Source organism: Pseudophryne corroboree, chromosome 1, assembly GCF_028390025.1.
Source record: "Pseudophryne corroboree isolate aPseCor3 chromosome 1, aPseCor3.hap2, whole genome shotgun sequence".
In the NCBI taxonomy this organism is placed as follows: domain Eukaryota; kingdom Metazoa; phylum Chordata; class Amphibia; order Anura; family Myobatrachidae; genus Pseudophryne; species Pseudophryne corroboree.
Window position 1 is genome coordinate 78,360,999 of NC_086444.1, and position 26,485 is coordinate 78,387,483.

At 47.6% G+C, this 26,485-nt stretch overlaps 1 protein-coding gene across 3 annotated transcripts in view; it reads left to right on the top strand.

Moving 5' to 3' along the window:
- The window catches only part of SPEF2 (sperm flagellar 2), an 853,267-nt gene that overhangs the window by 684,619 nt on the left and 142,163 nt on the right, over window positions 1-26,485 (top strand). For all 3 annotated transcript variants that reach the window (XM_063960786.1, XM_063960790.1, XM_063960798.1), the window contains 2 exons: window positions 9,334-9,408; window positions 25,449-25,585. In XM_063960786.1, the coding sequence (XP_063816856.1) occupies window positions 9,334-9,408; window positions 25,449-25,585 (212 nt within the window). The remainder of the gene's footprint in view (window positions 1-9,333; window positions 9,409-25,448; window positions 25,586-26,485) is intronic.

Consider the following 26,485-nt stretch of genomic DNA (forward strand, 5'->3'; position numbering starts at 1 on the left):
TCTCTCAGCACACCATCATCTCCCCCTGCATCTCTCAGCACACCATCACCTCCCCCTGCATCATCTCTCTGCACACCATCACCTCCCTCTGTGTCTTCTCTCAGCACACCATCATCTCCCCTGCGTCTCTCAGCACACCATCACCTCCCTCTGCGTCTTCTCTCAGCACACCATCATCTCCCCCTGCATCTCTTAGTACACCATCACCTCCCTCTGCGTCTTCTCTCAGCACACCATCATCTCCCCCTGCGTCTCTCAGCACACAATCACCTCCCTCTGCTTCTTCTCTCAGCGCACCATCATCTCCCCCTGCGTCTCTCAGCACACAATCACCTCCCTCTGCGTCTTCTCTCAGCACACAATCACCTCCCTCTGCGTCTTCTCTCAGCACACAATCACCTCCCTCTGCGTCTTCTCTCAGCACACAATCACCTCCCTCTGCGTCTTCTCTCAGCGCACCATCACCTCCCCCTGCGTCTCTCAGCACACAATCACCTCCCTCTGCGTCTTCTCTCAGCACACAATCACCTCCCTCTGCGTCTTCTCTCAGCACACAATCACCTCCCTCTGCGTCTTCTCTCAGCACACAATCACCTCCCTCTGCGTCTTCTCTCAGCGCACCATCACCTCCCCCTGCGTCTTCTCTCAGCGCACCATCACCTCCCCCTGCGTCTCTCAGCACACAATCACCTCCCTCTGCGTCTTCTCTCCGCGCACCATCACCTCCCCCTGCATCGTCTCTCAGCACACCATCACCTCCCCCTGCATCGTCTCTCAGCACACCATCATCTCCCCCTGCGTCTTCTCTCAGTGCACTATCATCTCCCCCTGCGTCTCTCAGCATACCATCACCTACCTCTGCATCTTCTCTCAGCACACCATAATTTCCCCCTCAATGTCGTCTCTCAGCACACCATCACCTCCCCCTGCATCGTCTCTCAGCATGCCATCAGCTCCCTCTGTGCCATCTCTTAGCACACCATCATCTCCCCCCTCCGGGTTGTCTCTCAGCACACCATTACTTCCCCCGTGTGGTGTCTCTCAGCACACCATTACCTCGTACCCAGCGTTGTCTCTCAGCACACCATCACCTTCCCCTGTGTGGTGTCTCTCAGCACACCATTACCTCCCTCTCAGTGTTGTCTCTCAGCCACACCATAATCTACCCCCTAGCATCGTCTCTCAGCACACGCACACCATCATCTCCCCTTCTTAAGTCTATGCCTCTTGGTGCCCTCTCCATGTCTGCCCCCCCTTCATTCTATGTTTCCCTGTGTGCATTAATTCTGTCTGTCCCCCCCCCCCCCCATTCTATGTCTCTCAGTGCAGTGTCTCGCTCCCCCTACTTCAATCTATTTCTCTCTGAGTGTCTTTTCTCCCTCCCCTCTACTGTGTGTCTGTGTCTCTCCCCCCCCACACCTTCTGGGAGCCAACAGTGAGGCCAGGCAGCAGGAAGGATGTGCGGCACATAGTGGGCGGGCAGTGTGGCTCAATGTTGGTGGGTGGGCAGTGTTGGTACAATGCCCTGCCAGGCTGCGCTCCCCTATGCTGTGCCTGCCACGGCGCCCAGGGTGCCCACCCTGCTCTCCCCGACCTAATTACGCCTCTGATACTAGGCCACCAGCTGCTGATGAACTACAAATCCCAGCATGCTCTGCCACAGTTTTAGCATACCCTGATAGCAAAATTTTGGCAGTGAATGCTGGAACTGTATGTGAAGTCCCATAGAAGCTGAGGGCCATTTATTGCCCACCAATATACTAGAGGGACAACTATTTCTAGGATTGTCTCAAAACTTGGGCTGCAGTTGAAATAATGATAAAGTGGTCTTTGCTTTTTAAAAGAAGATAATAGTAATAATAATAATAATAATAATAATAATAATAAACTAATAAGGGGATTGAAAAGAAAAGCATATTGGGGGTAATTCCAAGTTGATCGCAGCAGGATTTTTGTTAGCAATTGGGCAAAACCATGTGCACTGCAGGGGAGGCAGATATAACATATGCAGAGAGAGTTAGATTTGGGGGTGGGGTGTGTTCAATCTGCAATCTAATTTGCAGTGTAAAAATAAAGCAGCCAGTATTTACCCTGCACAGAAATAAAATAACCCACCCAAATCTAACTCTCTCTGCAAATGTTATATCTGCCCCCCCTGCAGTGCACATGGTTTTGCCCAATTGCTATCAAAAATCCTGCTGCGATCAACTTGGAATTACCCCCCCTGTACAGTAAGTTCTTCATTTGGTCTGTCTTAAACATTAACTTGGTAATAGCAGGAGGTGGAGGGCTCTCACTTATGGGGAAATTCCGCTGCAGGTATCTCACGTATATTTATACCCGGCCGCCAGTGCAGCACCCATAGAGGATATACCTCCTAAGAAGAGTAATTGCCTCCACAGCTAATTACTGTGGGTCATATCACCGAGATTGCTACTAACATCAGCATGTCCATCTCCAGGCATACAGTAAGGGGTGCAAGTCTAATTGACTCATACATCTAGATACAGCATTATTTCTCTGACGTCCTAGTGGATGCTGGGAACTCCGTAAGGACCATGGGGAATAGCGGCTCCGCAGGAGACAGGGCACATCTAAAGAAAGCTTTAGGATCACCTGGTGTGCACTGGCTCCTCCCCCTATGACCCTCCTCCAAGCCTCAGTTAGATTTTCTGTGCCCGACGAGAAGGGTGCACACTAGGGGCTCTCCTGAGCTCTTTGTGAAAGTTTTAGTTGGAGATCGGTGTAACACTATATCAGGTAGTGTTGCGGCAGCACGATTGGATTCTCAATATTCCAAAATCGCAGCTGGTTCCGACGTCTTGTCTTCTGTTCCTAGGGATGATCCTGGACACAGTCCAGAAAGAAGGTGTTTCTCCCGGAGGAGAAAGCCAGGGAGTTATCCGAGCTAGTCAGGAACCTCCTAAAACCGAACCAAGTCTCAGTGCATCAATGCACAAGGGTTCTGGGTAAAAATGGTGGCTTCCTACGAAGCAATCCCATTCGGCAGATTCCACGCAAGACTTTCCAGTGGAACCTACTGGACAAATGGTCCGGGTCGCATCTTCAGATGCTTCAGCGGATAACCCTGTCACCGGGGACAAGGGTATCCCTCCTGTGGTGGTTGCAGAGTGCTCATCTTCTAGAGGGCCGCAGATTCGGCATTCGGGACTGGGTCCTGGTGGCCACGGATGCCAGCCTGCGAGGCTGGGGAGCAGTCACACAGGGAAGGAATTTCCAGGGCTTATGGTCAAGCCTGGAGACATCTCTTCATATAAACATTCTGGAACTAAGGGCCATTTACAATGCCCTAAGTCAAGCGAAACCCCTGCTTCAGGGTCAGGCGGTATTGATCCAATCGGACAACATCACGTCAGTCGCCCACGTAAACAGACAGGGCGGCACGGGAAGCAGGGGGGCAATGGCAGAAGCTGCAAGGATTCTTCGCTGGGCGGAAAATCATGTGATAGCACTGTCAGCAGTGTTCATTCCGGGAGTGGACAACTGGGAAGCAGACTTCCTCAGCAGACACGACCTCCACCCGGGAGAGTGGGGACTTCACCCAGAAGTCTTCCACCTGATTGTAAACCGTTGGGAAAAACCAAAGGTGGACATAATGGCGTCCCGCCTAAACAAAAAACTAGACAGATATTGCGCCAGGTCAGGGGACCCTCAGGCAATAGCGGTGGACGCTCTGGTAACACCGTGGGTGTACCAGTCAGTGTATGTGTTCCCTCCTCTGCCTCTCATACCAAAAGTACTGAGAATCATAAGAAGGAGAGGAGTAAGAACTATACTCGTGGTTCCGGATTGGCCAAGAAGGACTTGGTATCCGGAACTTCAAGAGATGCTCACGGACGAACCGCGGCCTCTACCTCTAAGAAAGGACCTGCTCCAGCAGGGGCCTTGTCTGTTCCAAGACTTACCGCGGCTGCGTTTGACGGCTTGGCGGTTGAACGCCGGATCCTGAAGGAAAAAGGCATTCCAGATGAAGTCATCCCTACCCTGGTCAAGGCCAGGAAGGACGTAACCGCAAAACATTATCACCGCATTTGGCGAAAATATGTTGCGTGGTGGGAGGCCAAGAAGGCCCCTACAGAGGAATTTCAACTGGGTCGTTTCCTCCATTTCCTGCAAACAGGACTGTCTATGGGCCTAAGATTAGGGCCCATTAAGGTTCAAATTTCGGCCCTGTCGATTTTCTTCCAAAAGGAACTGGCTTCAGTGCCTGAAGTTCAGACATTTGTAAAAGGGGTACTGCATATACAGCCTCCTTTTGTGCCTCCAGTGGCACCTTGGGATCTCAATGTTGTGTTGAGTTTCCTAAAGTCACATTGGTTTGAACTACTCACCACTGTGGACTTAAAATATCTCACATGGAAGGTGACGATGCTGTTAGCCCTGGCTTCAGCCAGGCGTGTGTCAGAACTGGCGGCTTTATCATATAAAAGCCCTTATTTAATATTTCATTCTGACAGGGCAGAATTGAGGACTTGTCCTCAATTTCTACCTAAGGTGGTTTCTGCATTCCACATGAAGCAACCTATTGTGGTACCTGCGGCTACTAAGGACTTGGAGGATTCCAAGTTGCTTGACGTGGTCAGGGCCCTGAAAATATATGTTTCCAGGACGGCTGGAGTCAGAAAATCTGACTCGCTGTTTATCCTGTATGCACCCAACAAACTGGGTGCTCCTGCTTCTAAGCAGACGATTGCTCGTTGGATTTGTAGTACAATTCAGCTTGCACGTTCTGTGGCAGGCCTGCCACAGCCAAAAATCTTAAAATGCCCACTCCACAAGGAAGGTGGGCTCATCTTGGGCAGCTGCCCGAGGGGTCTCGGCTTTACAACTTTGCCGAGCAGTTACTTCGTCAGGAGCAAATACGTTTGTAAACTTCTACAAATTTGATACCCTGGCTGAGGAGGACCTGGAGTTCTCTCATTCGGTGCTGCAGAGTCATCCGCACTCTCCCGCCCGTTTGGGAGCTTTGGTATAATCCCCATGGTCCTTACGGAGTTCCCAGCATCCACTAGGACGTCAGAGAAAATAAGAATTTACTTACCGATAATTCTATTTCTCGTAGTCCGTAGTGGATGCTGGGCGCCCATCCCAAGTGCGGATTGTCTGCAATACTGGTACATAATTATTGTTACCAAAAAAATTCGGGTTATTGTTGCAGTGAGCCATCTTTTATAGAGGTTTCTCTATTATCATGCTGTTAACTGGGTTCAGATCACAAGTTGTACAGTGTGATTGGTGTGGCTGGTATGAGTCTTACCCGGGATTCAAAATCCTTCCTTATTGTGTACGCTCGTCCGGGCACAGTATCCTAACTGAGGCTTGGAGGAGGGTCATAGGGGGAGGAGCCAGTGCACACCAGGTGATCCTAAAGCTTTCTTTAGATGTGCCCTGTCTCCTGCGGAGCCGCTATTCCCCATGGTCCTTACGGAGTTCCCAGCATCCACTACGGACTACGAGAAATAGAATTATCGGTAAGTAAATTCTTATTTTTGGCACAAATGAGCAATATAGACACGTGTATACGTATATTTACATCACACAGAGGGGGTAATTCCAAGTTGATCGCAGTGTAATGTGTGTAAGGAGTGCTGCTGTGTGGTGTAATGTGTGTAAGGGGGGTAATTCCAAGTTGATCGCAGCAGGATTTTTGATCGCAATTGGGCAAAACCATGTGCACTGCAGGGGAGGCAGATATAACGTGCAGAGAGAGTTAGATTTGGGTGGGTTATTTTATTTCTGTACAGGGTAAAACCTGGCTGCTTTATTTTTACACTGCAATTTAGATTGCAGATTGAACACACCACACCCAAATCTAACTCTCTCTGCACATGTTATATATGCCTCCTCTGCAGTGCACATGGTTTTGCCCAATTGCTAACTAAATCAACTTGGAATTACCCCCAGAATCCACAGGCTCTTTGTGTGTAAGCCAAGAAGCAGAATGAAAGATTGTGTTTATAAGGGTTAGTATCGGGATCCAGGCTGGTGGGAGGCCAGCTGACAAAGTACCGACAGCGAAATCCCAGTATTTAAAATACCGGCACTGACTAATTCAGAAAGTTAACTCTGATCCCTAAGCCCCCTAAGCCTAACCCACCTTTCCCGCAGCCTGACCCTAACCCTACCCCCCGCAGCCTGACCCAAACCCTCCCCCCGCAGTCTAAACCTAACCCCTCCTGGTGGTGCTGAACCCTAACCCCCCGTTCCTGCAGCCTAAACCTAATTCTCCATACCATGCAACCTAACCCGCCCTTGGGGTGTCTAACCCTAACCCTCCATCTCCTCAGCCTAACCTTTCCCCCTCTAGCTGCTAACCCTAACCCCCCCCCCCCCCGCGCGGATTACCTCTCTGGCGGCTCGTGAAATCTTCATTTGGGATTCTGGTGCCAGGATAGTGATTGATGTCGGGACCCCAGCGCCAGTATACCGAGTAGTGTCGAGATTCGGGCATCGGTATTTCGACTGTCGGTATTTTGACTGCCGGGATCTTGCCAGGATCCTGACCAAATTTATAACATACAGCACAAGTATTGCATGCATACCAAAATGTCGTTTTTAGAAGATACCATTAAATGGCTAAATCAGGGTTTCCCAAACCTGGTCCCAAGGACACCCTAACGGTCCAGGTTTTAAGGATATCCATGCTTGTGTACAGATGGTTTAATCCAGGGGCGTAGACAGAACTTTGTGGGCCCCATAGCAGCATTTTGAAGGTACCCCTGTGCCAATACTACTCGAGATACCTTTGCTGCAGCAGTTGTTAATTTTATGCCCCCGTAATAGTGCCCTAGATCATTTTCTGAACCATAACAGAGCCTTAGTTATTGTTATGCCCCATAGTAGTGCCCTAGTTTATTTTATGAACAATATTAGTGCCCTAGTTCACATTATGTCACATTGTAGGGCTACCAGTACACATTATGCCACACAGTATCCACATATTATGCCACATTACAGTGTCCCCTGTTCATACTGTGCCACATTACAGTTCCCTCTAGTTCCTATTATGCTGCACTATGCCCCTTTTTCATTTTATGTTGCATCATAAAGCCCTCCAATTTATACCGCATTACAATGAGCAGGTCCCGGGGCGGCATAAATAGATATAGTGTAGTCCCCAAGGCAAAAGTTTGTAAGTGACCCTATGTACCACACAATGGTGAAAAATGTATAACACATGTAACTGTGACAGGGAAGGTGGCCCCTCTCAGCTCTTGGCCCCATACCAGCTGCACTCCCTGCACCTATGGTAGCTACGCCCTTGGTTTAATCACACTGACTGAGGTACTAATTAAGTTACCTGTGCTTAAGAATGGGTTTCTTTAAAAACTGTAATGTTAGGGTGTGTTGAGGGCCGAGTTTGAGAATCCCTGGGCTAAATAATCCCTAGTAGGTGCAGGTGTATGAGACACAAATGTCACTTTTACAGGGAAAGATTACAGAAGATTACTGGCTGACTGGATCCAACACTCTGCTCAGTGTGGGACAGGGGAATGAAGGGCCCACCAGGGAATGCAGTTGAGGGGCCTACATTTAGGGGTGTGGCTAGTGTCCATTGGGGGTGTGGCCAGCTGATACATTGGTTTGCCAAACCATTAGAGAGTGCATGGGTTCACTGATCCCTAGAGGAGGAGGAGGGACCCAGGCAGTGGGGCCAACTGGGGGTTTCCCCTGTGCCCCTGTGGGCTGGTTCAACCCTAACTCTGCTTACACTCAGCAGGAACTGTGTGATGGGATTTAGGCCCCGACTGACTTATTAGCTGCTAGCAGGGATCATGTAAGATGTCATCCTCAATCATCCTAATGGAATAGGGTGATATCTTGATGAGAGGCATTTCTTTAGCCTCCTAATAATAATCATAATAATAATAATAATAATAATTAAAAAAAAATGCACATTTGTATGTACATAAGAAAGGAAAGTTAAAAACCATGTCAATAGAGATAAATGAATAGAGTATACAGATGTGTCCTGCTACAGCCTTGCCGTGTACAGTACACAGCGTGACTCACGCCTCCAGAGATTCGCGGGTGTGAGCGTACGCATGCACCCACGATCCATTCGCTTCAATGGGAAAGCCGCGGCAGGGAATGGGTCACCAGACACTGCAAGGCTGTAGCAGGACACATCTGTATACAACAAAGCTAATCAATTTAGCCATTATATACAATACCCACCAGTGCTGCTGTTCCTCCAAAGATTCAGTGATACAGTATACTGTAGGGAATGACGTGTAAAAATAACCATGTGGCAATCTGAGGAACAATGCTACAGACTTGTTTACTGTATGTTAACAACAAGTCAAACAAGCATACAGTAGTGTAGTATTAAATGAAGTTGCTTAATGAACACATTTAAAAACTCATACAATTTAAATGAAAACACCAGATTTTTTTAGCAATTAAGTCCAGGATGTGATTACCGTCCTCCTCTGACACCAGTTTTGCCTTGGAATACTCAAAAATGTCTCCTGGTTGGTCTTTATATCACTTGCAGACAGAAAATGCACTATGGAAGATACCCTACGCGTTTCGTGTCAGCTACTTCATCATGAAGTCCTGAGCGGTGCATTAATATCTATGGTGGTCATTCCGAGTTGATCGCTAGCTGCATTCGTTCGCTGTGCAGCGATGAGGCAAAAAATCGGCACTACTGTGCATGCGGCGCAATGCGCACATGCAACGTACTATTACAACGGGCAATGTAGTTTCACACAGGGTCTAGCGAAGCTTTTCAGTCGCACTGCTGGCCGCAGAGTGATTGACATGAAGTGGGCGTTTCTGGGTGTCAACTGACCGTTTTCAGGGAGTGTTCGAAAAAACGCAGGCGTGCCAGGAAAAACACAGGCGTGGCAGGGCGAACGCAGGGCGTGTTTGTGAAGTCAAAACAGGAACTGAACAGTCTGAAGTGATCGCAAGCGCTGAGTAGGTTTTGAGCTACTCTAAAACTGCACAAAAAAACTTTGTAGCCGCGCTGCGCTCCTTTCATTCGCACTTCTGCTAAGCTAAAATACACTCCCAGTGGGAGGCGGCATAGCGTTTACACGGCTGCTAAAAACTGCTAGCGAGCGATCAACTCGAAATGACCACCCATGTGTGGTATTTTAGTGCTTTAGGATGTATGTGGTGTTGTTCTACAAAACTGCTTAGAGCTCATAGCATACCACTATTCCTCCAGGAACAATATTGCACACTCTCACACTGTCTTTGTATTATGCGTAACCTTGCCAGTTCTGTAAAAAGACAAATTTTGAAAGCACAAAAATGTACTTTTTATATGTTTATTTTGTTTTTTATTTTTTATTCTCACAGATACTTCTGTAGATAAGAAAGAGAAAAAAGATACACCACGGGGGAAAGATTCAGAATCAAGAACTCCAAAATCAGGTAGAGTTGTTACTTAATGACTGTTGCGGGTGCTGTGACTACAAGATTTAGTCACAGTACTTTGCAAATCATCTGCTTATAAATTTTGCAAGTAAGTGTGACAAAAATATTACATAAAGTTCTCTTTTTAAGTGGCAGCAGTGTGTAGCTTGTTTCATGGGCTTTGTGTGGTTGTACAGAAGTCTTCTGTTGGGCTTGTGCTGTGAGATTGAAATACAGGGGCCACATCCAGAAGTGGACGCAGCAACGACGTCGGACGCAAGTGGCCAATGTCTTTAGTTTGCGCATTTGTCCAAGTCACACTGTGCATGGTTACCAGTTTAAGATGCAGATTGAATTTACACGCAGAGAGATGCAAGTTAAGTGGGTGTTTGAGGAAGGCAGAGGTTGTGGCAAGCCAGACCCGGGCATGTTACGGTCAGCGTCTGCGTCCAATGACGCAGTTGCACTGACACTGCGATGGAACAGTGCCATCAGGCGTCTTAGTAGGCTGCAAATACGCATTTGCTTAACCACTCGCCTGGCATGATCGCATCAGATGCGACCACACCAGCAAGTGCTTTATCTGACCTGGTAGGTCCCTCTGCCTACCTGCACCCTCCCCAAGTGTTTGCCGTGCTGCCAATCACTGCTGATCGTTTAGCACGGAAGGACCCCCAACCCAGAGGCAGCGGACACTAGCAGCCACTGGGAAAGTGGAAATTAACCCCCCCCCCTGTGTACCTGGTGGCTGTCCCGGCTTTTAAAATGATAGCTGCGGTGGGCGTGATGTTTCCGATGACTGTGATGTTCCAATAGTGGCGACCGATGTTTGATCAGCCGATATATTTTATTATAAATATAAAAATATATATATATATATATATATATATATATATATATATTTTTTTTTTTTTTTTTTTTTTTAAATAACATAATTTTGGATAAGTTTAAATACATGCTCTTCACCTAATTCACTCATATAAATCCCAACAATTTCTGAGCGTTTTTTTTGGGGGGAAAAGTAAATGAATTGAGTAAAAGACGCAGACACTGTTGATAAAATAAAGCATTTGCAGCTGGGACCACCTCTGACCCAGGCCCACAATGTGGCCATAATTAAAGTTTCCCTATTCAGCGCTGTTTGCAGCTCTAACCCTGGGCAGTTGCAGAGGCGGGGCTGCAGCACAGTCCAGAATTCAAACAGGGGAGCCGCACCAACTGCCAGTGATTCCCGGCCGGCGATGTTTGGCAGTGTTTGGCATGGCAATTGGTGTGGTTCCCCTATCTGAATTTTGGACTGTGCCGTGGCCCCACCTCTGTAGCGGTCACTGACTCTAATAAGTGGAATGTCACCCAATTCAGTAAATATACTATTCAAGGCCAATAAAGAAAGATTCTGTAATAAAAATCACTTCTGCACATGCTATATGTGTGCTAAAACTCACTGTTCACAACAGTGAAAGGAAGTTGCCCCCAACCATTCTGTACGTGCCCACTTTTGACAAAGCATATCAGGAACACTGTGAAAGTAACCCCTATCAGCACGTACGTGTACAGCTATATCTGAGAGGCGTGTCCTAACAATTATTATTATTATTATTATTATTACCAGTTATTTATATAGCGCACACATATTCCGCAGCGCTTTACAGAGAATATTTGCCCATTCACATCAGTCTCTGCCCCAGTGGAGCTTACAATCTAGATTCCCTATCACATGTACACGCACACACATTCACACTAGGGTTAATTTTTGTTGGGAGCCAATTTAACCTACCAGTATATTTTTGGATTGTGGGAGGAGACCGGAGCACCCGGAGGAAACCCACGCAAGTACGGGGAGAATATACAAACTCCACACAGTTAGGGCCATGGTGGGAATTGAACCCATGACCTCAGTGCTGTGACTTACATCCAAATGTAAATGAGCCCCAAAGCAGCTAGTAAGATCTACTTGTTGATGAAAAGATACTTATACTTTTCAGGGCTTGCTCTTGTATTGTGTTTTACAAGTGGTTCCATATAAGTCGCCACAAGAAACCGTACGTAAAAATGCATGTAGCCATAGGGGATCATTGGGGCAGATGTTTAAGCCTGGAGCAGTGATAAAGTAGTGGAAGGTGAAACGCATCAACCAATCATTACAGTTTGAAAAATGACAGTCAGGAGCTGATTGGCTGGTGCATTATCACCTTCCACTTATCACTTTTTTTATCACTGCTTTATCACTTCTTTGGGCTTAATACATCTGCCCCACTGTGCCTTATAACCAATGCAGGTAAATGGCAATGATAATCTTCCTTCATTACCCAAGTACATAACAGCTACATAATGGGGATAAGGTGCAATCAGAGACAGTGGGGGTCATTCCGATCCGTTCGCACTAGAGATGAGCGGGTTCAGTTCACCGAGAACCGAACCCCCCCGAACTTCACGTAGTTTACACGGGTCCGAGGCAGCCTCGGTTCTTCCCGCTTTACTCGGTAAACCCGAACGGGCCAGAACGTCATCATCCCGCTGTCGGATTCTCGCAAGTTTCGGATTCAATATAAAGAGCTGCGCATCGCCGCCATTTTCACTCGTGCATTGTAGATTGAGCGGAGAGGATGTGGCTAATATCAGCTCAATATCCGTGCTCAGTATCAGTGCTGCATTGTGGTGACCAGTATACTGCAGTACAATAGTCCATTGCTGTATCTTGCTGCTCCGTGTCAGTTCTAGTATCCTCAACAGTGCTCAATATCTGTGCTCAGTATCAGTTCTGCATTGTGGTGACCAGTATATAATACTGCAGTACAATAGTCCATTGCTGTATCTTGCTGCTCCGTGTCAGTTCTAGTATCCTCAACAGTGCTTATTATCTGTGCTCAGTATCAGTGCTGCATTGTGGTGACCAGTATATAATACTGCAGTACAATAGTCCATTGCTGTATCTTGCTGCTCCGTGTCAGTTCTAGTATCCTCATCAGTGCTCAGTATCACTACTCATTGGTGGTCATTCAGAGTTGTTCGCTCGCTAGCTGCTTTTAGCAGCATTGCACACGCTAAGCCGCCGCCCTCTAGGAGTGAATCTTAGCTTAGCAGAATTGCGAACGAAAGATTAGCAGAATTGCAAATAGAAAATTCTTAGCAGTTTCTGAGTAGCTCCAGACTTACTCAGCCATTGCGATCAGTTCAGTCAGTTTCGTTCCTGGTTTGACGTCACAAACACACCCAGCGTTCGCCCAGACACTCCCCCGTTTCTTCAGACACTCCCGCGTTTTTCCCAGAAACGCCAGCGTTTTTTCGCACACGCCCAGAAAACGGCCAGTTTCCGCCCAGAAACACCCACTTCCTATCAATCACACTCCGATCACCAGAAAGATGAAAAATCCTCGTTATGCCGTGAGTAAAATACCTTACTTTTGTGTAAAATAACTAAGCGCATGCGCTCTGCGAACCTTGCGCATGCGCAGTAAGCGAGTAAGCGACTAATCGCAATATAGAGAAAATCGGCAACGAGCGAACAACTCGGAATGACCACCATTGTCTTGTGCTGCATTTTGGTGACTAAAAGTCCAGTGTCTTGTGCTGCATCTTTCTGCTGTAGGGTGCTGTGATAGTGTCCTGTCACTGTGCATAGGTCATCATCATTCCAGTCACAGTGGTATCTGGTATCTATCTACTGGTATCTAATTCCAGACATTACCGCCGTCTAATTCCTGATATATTACTGGCATATAATTCCACACATTAAAAAATGGAGAACAAAAATTTGGAGGGTAAAATAGGGAAAGATCAAGATCCACTTCCACCTAGTGCTGAGCTGCTGCCACTAGTCATGGCAGAGACGATGAAATGCCATAAACGTCGTCTGCCAAGGCCGATGCCCAATGTCATAGTAGAGAGCATGTAAAATCCAAAAAACAAAAGTTCAGTAAAATGACCCAAAAATGTAAATTAAAAGCGTCTGAAGAGAAGCGTAAACTTACCAATATGCCATTTATTACACGGAGTGGCAAGGAACGGCTGAGGCCCTGGCCTATGTTCATGGCTAGTGGTTCAGCTTCACATGAGGATGGAAGCACTCATCCTCCCGCTAGAAAAATGAAAAGAGTTAAGCTGGCAAAAGCACAGCAAAGAACTGTGCGTTCTTCTAAATCACAAATCCCCAAGGAGAGTCAAATTGTGTCGGTTGCGATGCCTGACCTTCCCAACACTGGATGGGAAGAGGTGGCTCCTTCCACCATTTGCACGCCCCCTGCAAGTGCTGGAAGGAGCACCCACAGTCCAGTTCCTGATAGTCAAATTGAAGATGTCACTGTTGAAGTACACCAGGATGAGGATATGGGTGTTGCTGGCGCTGAGGAGGAAATTGACAAGGAGGATTCTGGTAGTGAGGTGGTTTGTTTAAGTCAGGCACCCGGGGAGACACCTGTTGTCCGTGGGATGAATAAGGCCATTGACATACCTGGTCAAAATACAAAAAAAAATCACCTCTTTGGTGTGGAATTATTTCAACAGAAATGCGGACAACTGGTGTCAAGCCGTGTGTTGCCTCTGTCAAGCTGTAATAAGTAGGGGTAAGGACGTTAACCACCTAGGAACATCCTCCCTTATACGTCACCTGGAGCGCATTCATCAGAAGTCAATGAAAAGTTCAAAAACTTTGGGTGACAGCGGAAGCAGTCCACTGACAACTAAATCCCTTCTTCCTCTTGTACCCAAGCTCCTGCAAACCACCCCACCAACTCCCTCAGTGTCAATTTCCTCCTTAGACAGGAACGCCAATAGTCTTGCAGGCCATGTCACTGGCAAGTCTGACGAGTCCTCTCCTAACTGGGATTCCTCCGATGGATCCTTGAGTGTAACGCCTACTGCTGCTGGCGCTGCTGTTGTTGCTGCTGGGAGTCGATCGTCATCCCAGAGGGGAAGTCGGAAGACCACTTGTACTACTTCCAGTAAGCAATTGACTGTCCAACAGTCCTTTGCGAGGAAGATGAAATATCACAGCAGTCATCCTGTTGCAAAGCGGATAACTCAGACCTTGACAACTATGTTGGTGTTAGACGTGCGTCCGGTATCCGCCGTTAGTTCACAGGAACTTACAGAATTGCTTGAGGTAGTGTGTCCCCGGTACCAAATACCATCTAAGTTCCACTTCTCTAGGCAGGCGATACCGAGAATGTACACAGACGTCAGAAAAAGAGTCACCAGTATCCTAAAAAATGCAGTTGTACCCACTGTCCACTTAACCACGGACATGTGGACAAGTGGAGCAGGGCAGACTAAGGACTATATGACTGTGACAGCGCACTGGGTAGATGTATTGCCTCCCGCAGTAACAACAGCAGCGGCGGCACCAGTAGCAGCATCTCGCAAATGCCAACTCATTCCTAGGCAGGCTACGCTTTGTATCACCGCTTTCCATAAAAGGCACACAGCTGACAACCTCCTACGGAAACTGAGGAACATCATCGCAGATTGGCTTACCCCAATTGGACTTTCCTGGGGATTTGTGACATCGGACAACGCCACCAATATTGTGCGTGTGGGCAAATTCCAGCACGTCCCATGTTTTGCACATAAAATGAATTTGGTGGTGCAGAATTTTTAAAAAAATTACAGGGGCGTGCAAGAGATGCTGTCAGTGGCCCAAAGAATTGCGGGCCACTTTTGGCATTCAGCCACCGCGTGCCGAAGACTGGAGCACCAGCAAACACTTCTGAACATGCCCTGCCATCAGCTGAAGCAAGAGGCGGTAACGAGGTGGAATTCAACCCTCTATATGCTTCAGAGGATGGAGGAGAAGCAAAAGGCCATTCAAGCCTATACATCTGCCTACGATATAGGCAAAGGAGGGGGAATGCACCTTACTCAAGCGCAGTTGAGAATGATTTCAACGTTGTGCAAGGTTCTCCAACCCTTTGAACTTGCCACACGCGAAGTCAGTTCAGACACTACCAGCCTGAGTCAGGTCATTCCCCTCATCAGGCTTTTGCAGAAGCAGCTGGAGAGATTGAAGGAGGAGCTAAAACGGAGCGATTCCGCTAGGCATGTGGGACTTGTGGATGGAGCCCTTCATTCGCTTAACCAGGATTCACGGGTGGTCAATCTGTTGAAATCAGAGCACTACATTTTGGCCACCGTGCTTGATCCTAGGTTTAAAGCCTACGTTGTATCTCTCTTTCCGGCAGACACAAGTGTGCAGATGTTCAAAGACCTGCTGGTGAGACAATTGCCAAGTCAAGCGGAACGTGACCCGCCAACCGCTCCTCCTTCATTTTTTATCCCGCCACTGGAGCTGCCAGGAAAAGGATAAAATTTCCAAAACCACCCGCTGGCGGTGATGCAGGGCAGTCAGGAGCGATAGCTGACGTCTGGTCCGGACTGAAGGACCTGCCAACGATTACTGACATGTAGTCTACTGTCACTGCATATGATTCTGTCACCATTGAAAGAATAGTGCAGGAGTATATGAGTGACAGCATCCAAGTAAGCATGTCAGACAGTCCGTACGTATACTGGCAGGAAAAAGAGGCAATTTGGAGGCCTTTGCACAAACTGGCTTTATTTTACCTAAGATGCCCCCCCTCCAGTGTGTACTTCGAAAGAGTGTTTAGTGCAGTCGGTAACCTTGTCAGCGATCGGCGTAGGAGGTTACTTCCAGAAAATGTGGAGAAGATGATGTTCATCAAAATTAATAATAATCATTTACTCCGTGGAGACATTTACCAGCAATTGCCTCCAGAAAGTACACAGGGACCTGTGATGGTGGATTCCAGTGGGGACGAATTAATACTCTGTGAGGAGGGGGATGTACACAGTGAAAGGGGTGAGGAATCGGAAGATGAGGAGGAGGTGGACATCCTGCCTCTGTAGAGCCAGTGTGTGCAAGGAGAGATTGATTGTTTCTTTTTTGGTGGGGGCCCAAACCAACCAGTCATTTCAGCCACAGTCGTGTGGCAGACCCTCTCGCTGAAATGATGGGTTTGTTAAAGTGTGCATGTCCTGTTTATACAACATAAGGGTGGGTGGGAGGGCCCAAGGATAATTCCATCTTGCACCTCTTTTTTTTTTTTTTTATCTTTGCATCATGTGCTGTTTGGGGACTATTTTTTTAGGTGCCATCCTGTCTGACACTGCAGTGCCACTCCTAGATGGGCCAGGTGTTTGTGTCGCCCACTTGGGTTGCTTAGCTTAGTTATCCAGCGACCTCTGTGTAAATTTTAGGACTAAAAATAATATTGTGAGGTGTGAGATGTTCAGAATAGACTGGAAGTGAGTGGAAATTATGGTTATTGAGGTTAATAATACTATAGGATCAAATTTACCCCCAAATTCTGTGATTTAAGCTGTTTTTGAGGGTTTTTTGCAAAAAAACACCCGAATCCAAAACACACCCGAATCCGACAAAAATTCTTAAGGGAGGTTTTGCCAAAACGCGTCCGAACTCCGAATACAAAACACGAGCGCGTAACCGAATCCAAAACCAAAACACAAAGCCCGAAAAATGCCCGCTGCACATCTCTAGTTCGCACACAGTGGTTTTTCGCTGCGGTGCGAACGGGTCAGGACTGCGGCTGTGCGGCGCACATGCATCGTGGGCAGCGACGCCACCAGCTCTGAAAGTGATCGCAGCGGCGATCGCAAGAAGATTGACGGCGGGGAGGCGTTCCGGGGCGTCTACTCACCGGTTTCCGGGCGTGGAGATCCGAACGCAGGAGTGTCCAGGCGTTTGGAGGGCGGATGTCTGACATCAATCCCGGGACCTTCATCGCTGGATCCGTGGCACAGGGTAAGTAGGTCTGACCCTGGTCTTGTTTTGCAGGAAACTTTTTTAACATAGCTCGGCTGCACAAGCGATCGCAGCCCTGCTATGCTAAAATACACTCACCCATAGGTGGCGTCAAGTTGATCACACGTTCAGCAAAAAGTTGCTACGTGCGATCAACTCGGAATGACCACCATTGCTAGCCTTTTCAGGGAGTCAGGGAGGTTTCTGCTATTTCAGGAAGTCTCCCTGACAATCAGTCACTTTACATACCTTGCATATAAAAATGTACTGCTCTCTTAAGCGCAATGGACACTTTTTTTGTGGAATGAACATTTTAAATCTAGATTTTCTTTTCCAGTTTTAGATTTTTCATAGTTTTCTCTAACGTCCTAGTGGATGCTGGGGACTCCGTCAGGACCATGGGGATTAGCGGCTCCGCAGGAGACAGGGCACAAAAATAAAGCTTTAGGATCAGGTGGTGTGCACTGGCTCCTCCCCCTATGACCCTCCTCTAAGCCTCAGTTAGGTTTTTGTGCCCGTCCGAGCAGGGTGCAATCTAGGTGGCTCTCCTAAAGAGCTGCTTAGAAAAAGTTTTTAGGTTTTTTATTTTCAGTGAGTCCTGCTGGCAACAGGCTCACTGCATCGAGGGACTTAGGGGAGAGAAGTGAACTCACCTGCGTGCAGGATGGATTGGCTTCTTAGGCTACTGGACACCATTAGCTCCAGAGGGAGTCGGAACACAGGTCTCACCCTGGGGTTCGTCCCGGAGCCGCGCCGCCGACCCCCCTTGCAGATGCCGAAGATGGAAGAGGTCCAGATGCAGGCGGCAGAAGACTTTTCAGTCTTCCTGAGGTAGCGCACAGCACTGCAGCTGTGCGCCATTGTTGTCAGCACACTTCACACAGCGGTCACGGAGGGTGCAGGGCGCTGGGGGGGCGCCCTGGGCAGCAATGTATAATACCTTTTTTATGGCTAAAAATACATCACATATAGCCCCTGGGGGCTATATGGATGTATTTAACCCCTGCCAGGTCTCAGAAAAACGGAAGAAGCCCGCCGAAAAGGGGGCGGGGCCTATTCTCCTCAGCACACAGCGCCATTTTCCCTCACAGAAATGCTGGTGGGAAGGCTCCCAGGCTCTCCCCTGCACTGCACTACAGAAACAGGGTTAAAACAGAGAGGGGGGGGCACTGATTTGGCGATATGACTACATATATTAAAATGCTATAAGGGAAAAGCACTTATATAAAGGTTGTCCCTGTATAATTATAGCTTTTTTTTGTGTGTGCTGGCAAACTCTCCCTCTGTCTCCCCAAAGGGCTAGTGGGTCCTGTCCTCTATCAGAGCATTCCCTGTGTGTGTGCTGTGTGTCGGTACGTGTGTGTCGACATGTATGAGGACGATGTTGGGAGGCGGAGCAAATTGCCTGTAATGGTGATGTCACTCTCTAGGGAGTCGACACCGGAATAGATGGCTTATTTAAGGAATTACGTGATAATGTCAACACGCTGCAAGTCGATTGACGACATGAGACGGCCGGCAAACATATTAGTATCTGTCCAGGCGTCTAAAACACCGTCAGGGACGTTATAATGCCCATTTTACCTCAGTCGGTCGACACAGACACGGACACTGACTCCAGTGTCGACGGTGAAGAAACAAACGTATTTTCCTTTAGGGCCACACGTTACTTGTTAAGGGCAATGAAGGAGGTGTTACATATTTCTGATACTACAAGTACCACAAAAAAGGGTATTATGTGGGGTGTGGAAAAACTACCTATAGTTTTTCCTGAATCAGATAAATTAAATGAAGTGTGTGATGAGGCGCGGGGTTCCCCCGATAGAAAATTATTGGCGGTATACCCTTTCCCGCCAGAAGTTAGGGCGCGTTGGGAAACACCCCTTAGGGTGGATAAGGCGCTCACACGCTTATCAAAACAAGTGGCGGTACCGTCTCCAGATACGGCCGCCCTCAAGGAGCCAGCTGATAGGAGGCTGGAAAATATCCTAAAAAGTATATACACACATACTGGTGTTATACTGCGACCAGCGATCGCCTCAGCCTGGATGTGCAGCGCGGGGGTGGCTTGGTCGGATTCCCTGACTGAAAATATTGATACCCTTGACAGGGACAGTATTTTATTTACTATAGAGCATTTAAAGAATGCATTTCTATATATGCGAGATGCACAGAGGGATATTTGCACTCTGGCATCAAGAGTAAGTGCGATGTCCATATCTGCCAAAAGATGTTTATGGACACGACAGTGGTCAGGTGATGCAGATTCCAAACGGCACAAAGATGTATTGCCGTATAAAGGGGAGGAGTTATTTGGGGTCGGTCCATCGGACCTGGTGGCCACGGCAACTGCTGGGAAATCCACCGTTTTTTACCCTAAGTCACATCTATGCAGAAAAAGACACCGTCTTTTCAGCCTCAGTCCTTTCGTCCCCATAAGCATATCTGCCCAGGGATAGAGGAAAGGGAAGAAGACTGCAGCAGGCAGCCCATTCCCAGGAACAGAAGCCTTCCACCGCTTCTGCCAAGTTCTCAGCATGACGCTGGAGCCGTACAGAACCCCTGGATCCTACAAGTAGTATCCCAGGGGTACAGATTGGAAAGTCGAGACGTTTCCCCTCGCAGGTTCCTGAAGTCTGCTTTACCAACGTCTCCCTCCGACAGGGAGCCAGTATTGGAAACAATTCACAAGCTGTATTCCCAGCAGGTGATAATCAAAGTACCCCTCCTACAACAAGGAAAGGGGTATTATTCCACACTATATTGTGGTACTGAAACCAGAAGGCTCGGTGAGACCTATTCTAAATCTGAAATATTTGAACACTTACAAATGTTCAAATCAAGATGGAGTCACTCAGAGCAGTGATAGCGAACCAGGAAGAAGGGGACTATATGGTGTCCCGGGACATCAGGGATGCTTACCTCCATGTCCCAATTTGCCCTTCTCACCAAGGGTATCTCAGGTTCGTGGTACAGAACTGTCACTATCAGTTTCAGACGCTGCCGTTTGGATTGTCCACGGCACTCCGGGTCTTTACCAAGGTAATGCCCGAAATGATGATTCTTCTTCGGAGTAGCACTATCTCAAGTAGTTCTACGACAGCACGGGTGGATTCTAAATATTCCAAAACCGCAGTTGTTTCCGACGACACGTCTGCTGTTCCTAGGGATGATTCTGGACACAGTCCAGAAAAAGGTGTTTCTCCCGGAGGAGAAAGCCAGGGAGTTATCCGAGCTAGTCAGGAACCTCCTAAAACCAGGAAAAGTGTCAGTGCATCATTGCACAAGAGTCCTGGGAAAAATGGTGGCTTATTACGAAGCGATTCCATTCGGCAGATTCCACGCAAGAACTTTTCAGTGGTATCTGCTGGACAAATGGTCCGGATCGCATCTTCAGATGCATCGGCGGATAACCCTATCTCCAAGGACAAGGGTGTCTCTCCTGTGGTGGTTACAGAGTGCTCATCTTCTAGAGGGCCGCAGAGTCGGCATTCAGGATTGGATGCTGGTGACCACGGAGGCCAGCCTGAGAGGCTGGGGAGCAGTCACACAGGGAAAAAATTTCCAGGGAGTGTGATCAAGTCTGGAGACTTTTCTCCACATAAATATACTGGAGCTAAGGGCAATTTATGATGCTCTAAGCTTAGCAAGACCTCTGCTTCAAGGTCAGCCGGTATTGATCCAGTGGGACAACATCACGGCAGTCGCCCACGTAAACAGACAGGGCGGCACAAGAAGCAGGAGGGCAATGGCAAAAACTGCAAGGATTTTTCGCTGGGCAGAAAATCATGAGATAGCACTGTCAGCAGTGTTCATTCCGGGAGTGGACAACTGGGAAGCAGACTTCCTCAGCAGGCACGACCTCCACCCGGGAGAGTGGGGACTTCATCGGGAAGTTTTCCACATGATTGTGAACCGTTGGGAAAGACCAAAGGTGTACATGATGGCGTCCAGCCTGAACAAAAAACTGGACAGGTATTGCGCCAGGTCAAGAGACTTTCAGGCAATAGCTGTGGACGTTCTGGTAACACCGTGGGCGTACCAGTCGGTGTATGTGTTTCCTCCTCTGCTTCTCATACCCAAGGTATTGAGAATTATAAGACGTAGAGGAGTAAGAACTATACTCGTGGCTCCGGATTGGCCAAGAAGGACTTGGTACCCGGAACTTCAAGAGATACTCACAGAGGACTCATGACCTCTGCCGCTAAGAAGGGACTTGCTTCAGCACGTACCATGTCTGTTCCAAGACTTACCGCGGCTGCGTTTGACGGCATGGCGGTTGAACGCCGGATCCTAAGGGAAAAAGGCATTCCGGAAGAGGTCTTTCCTACCATGGTCAAAGCCAGGAAGGACGTGACCGCACAACATTATCACCACATGTGGCGAAAATATGTTGCGTGGTGTGAGGCCAGGAAGGCTCCACGAAGAAATTTCAACTCGGTCGATTCCTGCATTTCCTGCAAACAGGAGTGTCTATGAACCTCAGATTGGGGTCCATTAAGGTTCAAATTTCGGCCCTGTCGATTTTCTTCCAGAAAGAATTGGCTTCAGTTCCTGAAGTCCAGAAGTTTGTCAAGGGAGTACTGCAACCCCCTTTTGTGCCTCCAGTGGCACTGTGGGATCTCAACGTAGTGCTGGGATTCCTCAAATCACATTGGTTTAAACCGCTCAAATCTGTGGATTTGAAATATCTCACATGGAAAGTGACCATGATGTTGGCCCTGGCCTCGGCCAGGCGAGTGTCAGAATTGGCGGCTTTGTCTCACAAAAGCCCATATCTGATTGTCCATTCGGACAGGGCAGAGCTGCGGACTCGTCCCCAGTTTCTCCCTAAGGTGGTGTCAGCGTTTCACCTGAACCAGCTTATTGTGGTACCTGCGGCTACTAGGGACTTGGAGGACTCCAAGTTGCTAGATGTTGTCAGGGCCCTGAAAATATCGGTTTCCAGGACGGCTGGAGTCAGGAAAACTGACTTGCTGTTATCCTGTATGCACCCAACAAACTGGGTGCTCTTGCTTCTAAGCAGACGATTGCTAGTTGGATGTGTAGTACAATTCAGCTTGCACATTATGTGGCAGGCCTGCCACAGCCAAAATATGTAAATGCCCATTCCACAAGGAAGGTGGGCTCATCCTGGGCGGCTGCCCGAGGGGTCTCGGCATTACAACTCTGCCGAGCAACTACGTGGTCGGGGGGAGAACACGTTTGTAAAATTCTACAAATTTGATACCCTGGCTAAAGAGGACCTGGAGTTCTCTCATTCGGTGCTGCAGAGTCATCCGCACTCTCCCGCCCGTTTGGGAGCTTTGGTATAATCCCCATGGTCCTGACGGAGTCCCCAGCATCCACTAGGACGTTAGAGAAAATAAGATTTTACTTACCGATAAATCTATTTCTCGTAGTCCGTAGTGGATGCTGGGCGCCCATCCCAAGTGCGGATTGTCTGCAATACTTGTACAAAGTTATTGTTACAAAAAAAAAAAAAAAAAAAAAATCGGGTTGTTATTGTTGTGAGCCGTCTGTTCAGAGGCTCCTACGTTGTCATACTGTTAACTGGGTTCAGATCACAAGTTGTACGGTGTGATTGGTGTGGCTGGTATGAGTCTTACCCGGGATTCAAAATCCTTCCTTATTGTGTACGCTCGTCCGGGCACAGTATCCTAACTGAGGCTTGGAGGAGGGTCATAGGGGGAGGAGCCAGTGCACACCACCTGATCCTAAAGCTTTATTTTTGTGCCCTGTCTCTTGCGGAGCCGCTAATCCCCATGGTCCTGACGGAGTCCCCAGCATCCACTACGGACTACGAGAAATAGATTTATCGGTAAGTAAAATCTTATTATTAATTTCTTGGTACCTTACATGCATTATTACCTCGTATGGCACCACATGTTCCCCTAGCCACAGATTTGGGAACTACATTTTTTCTGTGGAATCCCCATATGCCTTGAATTGTATACATACTAAATTTGGTGACATTCTAGTAATTAGAGCTGCAGAAACCTTTGAATAAGGAAACTTTATATATTATATGGCCATGATGTACTTCAGCTTTCATTTAAGGCTGTTGAGATTCTTATGTAAAATTACCATATACTGTGACACTTCTTCCATAATAGCTATATACTGTACTTCAGCCTTGCTTTCTTATTTGTCAGTTGCTTGATCTCGGCCCTCATTCCGAGTTGTTCGCTCGCTAGCTGCTTTTAGCAGCATTGCACACGCTAAGCCACCGCCTACTGGGAGTGAATCTTAGCATAGCAGAATTGCGAACGCAAGATTAGCAGAATTGCGTATAGAAATTTCTTTGCAGTTTCTGAGTAGCTCGAGACTTACTCTGCCACTGCGATCAGTTCAGTCAGTTTCGTTCCTGGTTTGACGTCACAAACACACCCAGCGTTCACCCAGACACTCCCCCGTTTCTTTAGACACTCCCGCGTTTTTCCCAGAAATGCAAGCGTTTTTTCGCACACACCCATAAAACAGCCAGTTTCCGCCCAGAAACACCCACTTCCTGTCAATCACACTCCGATCACCAGAACGAAGAAATTTCTACATAAAGCCGTGAGTAAAATACCAAATTTCTTAGCAAATTTACTTGGCGCAGGCGCGGTGCGAACATTGCGCATGCGCATTAGCGACTAATCGCTCCGTTGCGAAAAAAAATAACGAGCGAACAACTCGGAATGAGGGCCCTTGTTCTGTAAATTTGATATATGGTATTAGAGCTTATTTTTAAGGTTGTTAGATAATGAAGTGTTTCATGTAAGACTGAGAAACTTCAACCTTAGCTTATTAGGTACTAGAGCCTCTGCAGTAAGATGGATACACTTGAGACTTTCATGTACAACAGCTTTTCCTGGAAGATTAATAGACACTTGAGCCTGTTCCTTATTGACTGTTAGATACTTGAGCCTGAATTACTTGAACTTTTTCTGTATAATTGTTGGATATTTCTTTCTATAAGATAGGTAGATGGTTGGTCCATATTCAGTAAGATTATCAGAAACTTGAGGTTGTTGTGTAAAGTTGAAATATTTGGGCTACCCTTTAACTTTGAACCTGTCAGGATCCGTCCTGGGATAGGCGGTTACTCACCGTGGCCCAAGCTTCCTCTTATCAGTCATGCGATCAGACGCCAGTAGCGGCTACAGGTGGCTGCGCTGTCTACTCCCTCCACGGTTTAGTGGGACTTCTGCACAGTGCTCTCTGGCGGGGTTCTTCCATCTGGATGCGGAACTCAGGAGCGGCCGTCTGTCTTCAAGACATCAACTGTCTTCAAGTATTCATCAGTACCAATTGCCCTCGGTTATCTTCAGTAATCCAGCAGTATTTATCAATATCGGTTACCTTTAGTATCTAATACTATCTCTTTGTTTCTAATAACTACCGGATACCTGACCGTGGGGCTGCAACCTGCTTGTTGGGCGCCACACAGCACATATCCCCTGGAGAAGGGGTCACTGATGAAAACCACTGATGGGTTAGACCCTAGACCTCTGGTTAGGTCTTGACTACATCCAGAGTTAGCTATTGTATGAAGAAGTCCCACATACACCCACCTCGTCTGCTACAAGTCAGTAACCCTTCCTCTCAGCTCACCAGCTGAGACCACCAGGGACCAGGGCGTGACAGCACTTTTACAATAAGAATGTTTAGTACTTGAGTCTCGTCTGTACGGTTAAGATACTGTACTTATGCCTTTCCCATAATAATTGTACTGTATGTGAGCCTGTCCTGAAAGATGGAAATTCTTGAGCCTTCGGTCCAGTTGAGCTTTTCCTGTTAGTCTGTGAAATACTCAACTTCTTCCTGCAGGAAGGGTTCCATGAGCTTTTTCTTATAGATCTGTCTTAAGATTGTAAGATACAGCTCAGGTGATTTCACACAAAGGGGGGACAAAAAGCAAAGATGTATACCACATATGCTTAAAACAGGAAGAGCATGTAGCAACCTTTGTATATTCATGAATATTACTCAGATGATATGGGGTCTATTTACTAAGCCTTAGAGAGAAATAAAGTGGAGAGAGCTAAAGTAGCAGCCAATCAGCTCCTAAGTGAAATGTTACAGGCTGTGTTTGAAAAATTAGGCGCTGGTTGGTTGGTACTTGATCTCTCTCCACTTTATCTCTCTACAAAGCTTCATAATTAGACCCCTAATATACAGAATCCCTAAGCTACATTTGTATTTTCAGCAAACGCGCAAGAAAACTTATTCTTTAGCTGTTATATCTATTACATTCTGCACCATTGCAGCAATGATCACTTTTTGTGTCTCTAAGGATCTCCAAGAGGGCGATCTCCAGGAAAGAAGTCCAAGTCAGCTACTCCTGAACCACCTGTTCCCACTCCGGTTGGTCCTCCTCCCATTCAGCCAGGATCTGCTGAGTGGGTGTACGTCAGTGAGCCACTCCCACCAGTATGTAAATGCACACACAGAACTCATATTAAATACAATTTTGAATTACAAATGATTGCACTTATTAAATACAAGAATATTGTAAATGCACATTTCTCTGACGTCCTAGTGGATGCTGGGAACTCCGTAAGGACCATGGGGAATAGCGGCTCCGCAGGAGACTGGGCACAACTAAAGAAAGCTTTAGGTCACCTGGTGTGCACTGGCTCCTCCCACTATGACCCTCCTCCAAGCCTCAGTTAGATTTTGTGCCCGGCCGAGGTTGGATGCACACTAGGGGCTCTCCTGAGCTTCTAGAAAGAAAGTATAGAATTAGGTTTTTTATTTTCAGTGAGAACTGCTGGCAACAGGCTCACTGCAGCGAGGGACTAAGGGGAGAAGAAGCGAACCTGCCTGCTTGCAGCCAGCTTGGGCTTCTTAGGCTACTGGACACCATTAGCTCCAGAGGGATCGACCGCAGGCCCAGCCTTGGTGTTCGGTCCCGGAGCCGCGCCACCGTCCCCCTTACAGAGCCAGAAGCAAGAAGAGGTCCGGAAAATCGGCGGCAGAAGACATCAGTCTTCACCAAGGTAGCGCACAGCACTGCAGCTGTGCGCCATTGCTCCTCATACACACTTCACACTTCGGTCACTGAGGGTGCAGGGCGCTTGAGGGGGGCGCCCTGAGCAGCAATAAAAACACCTTGGCTGGCAAAAATACCACAATATATAGCCCCAGAGGCTATATATGTGGTAAATACCCCTGCCAGAATCCAGAAAAAAGCGGGAGAAAAGTCTGCCAAAAAGGGGCGGAGCTATCTCCCTCAGACACACTGTCGCCATTTTCTCTTCACAGTGCAGCTGGAAGAAAGCTCCCCAGGCTCTCCCCTGTAGTTTTCAGGCTCAAAGGGTTAAAAAGAGA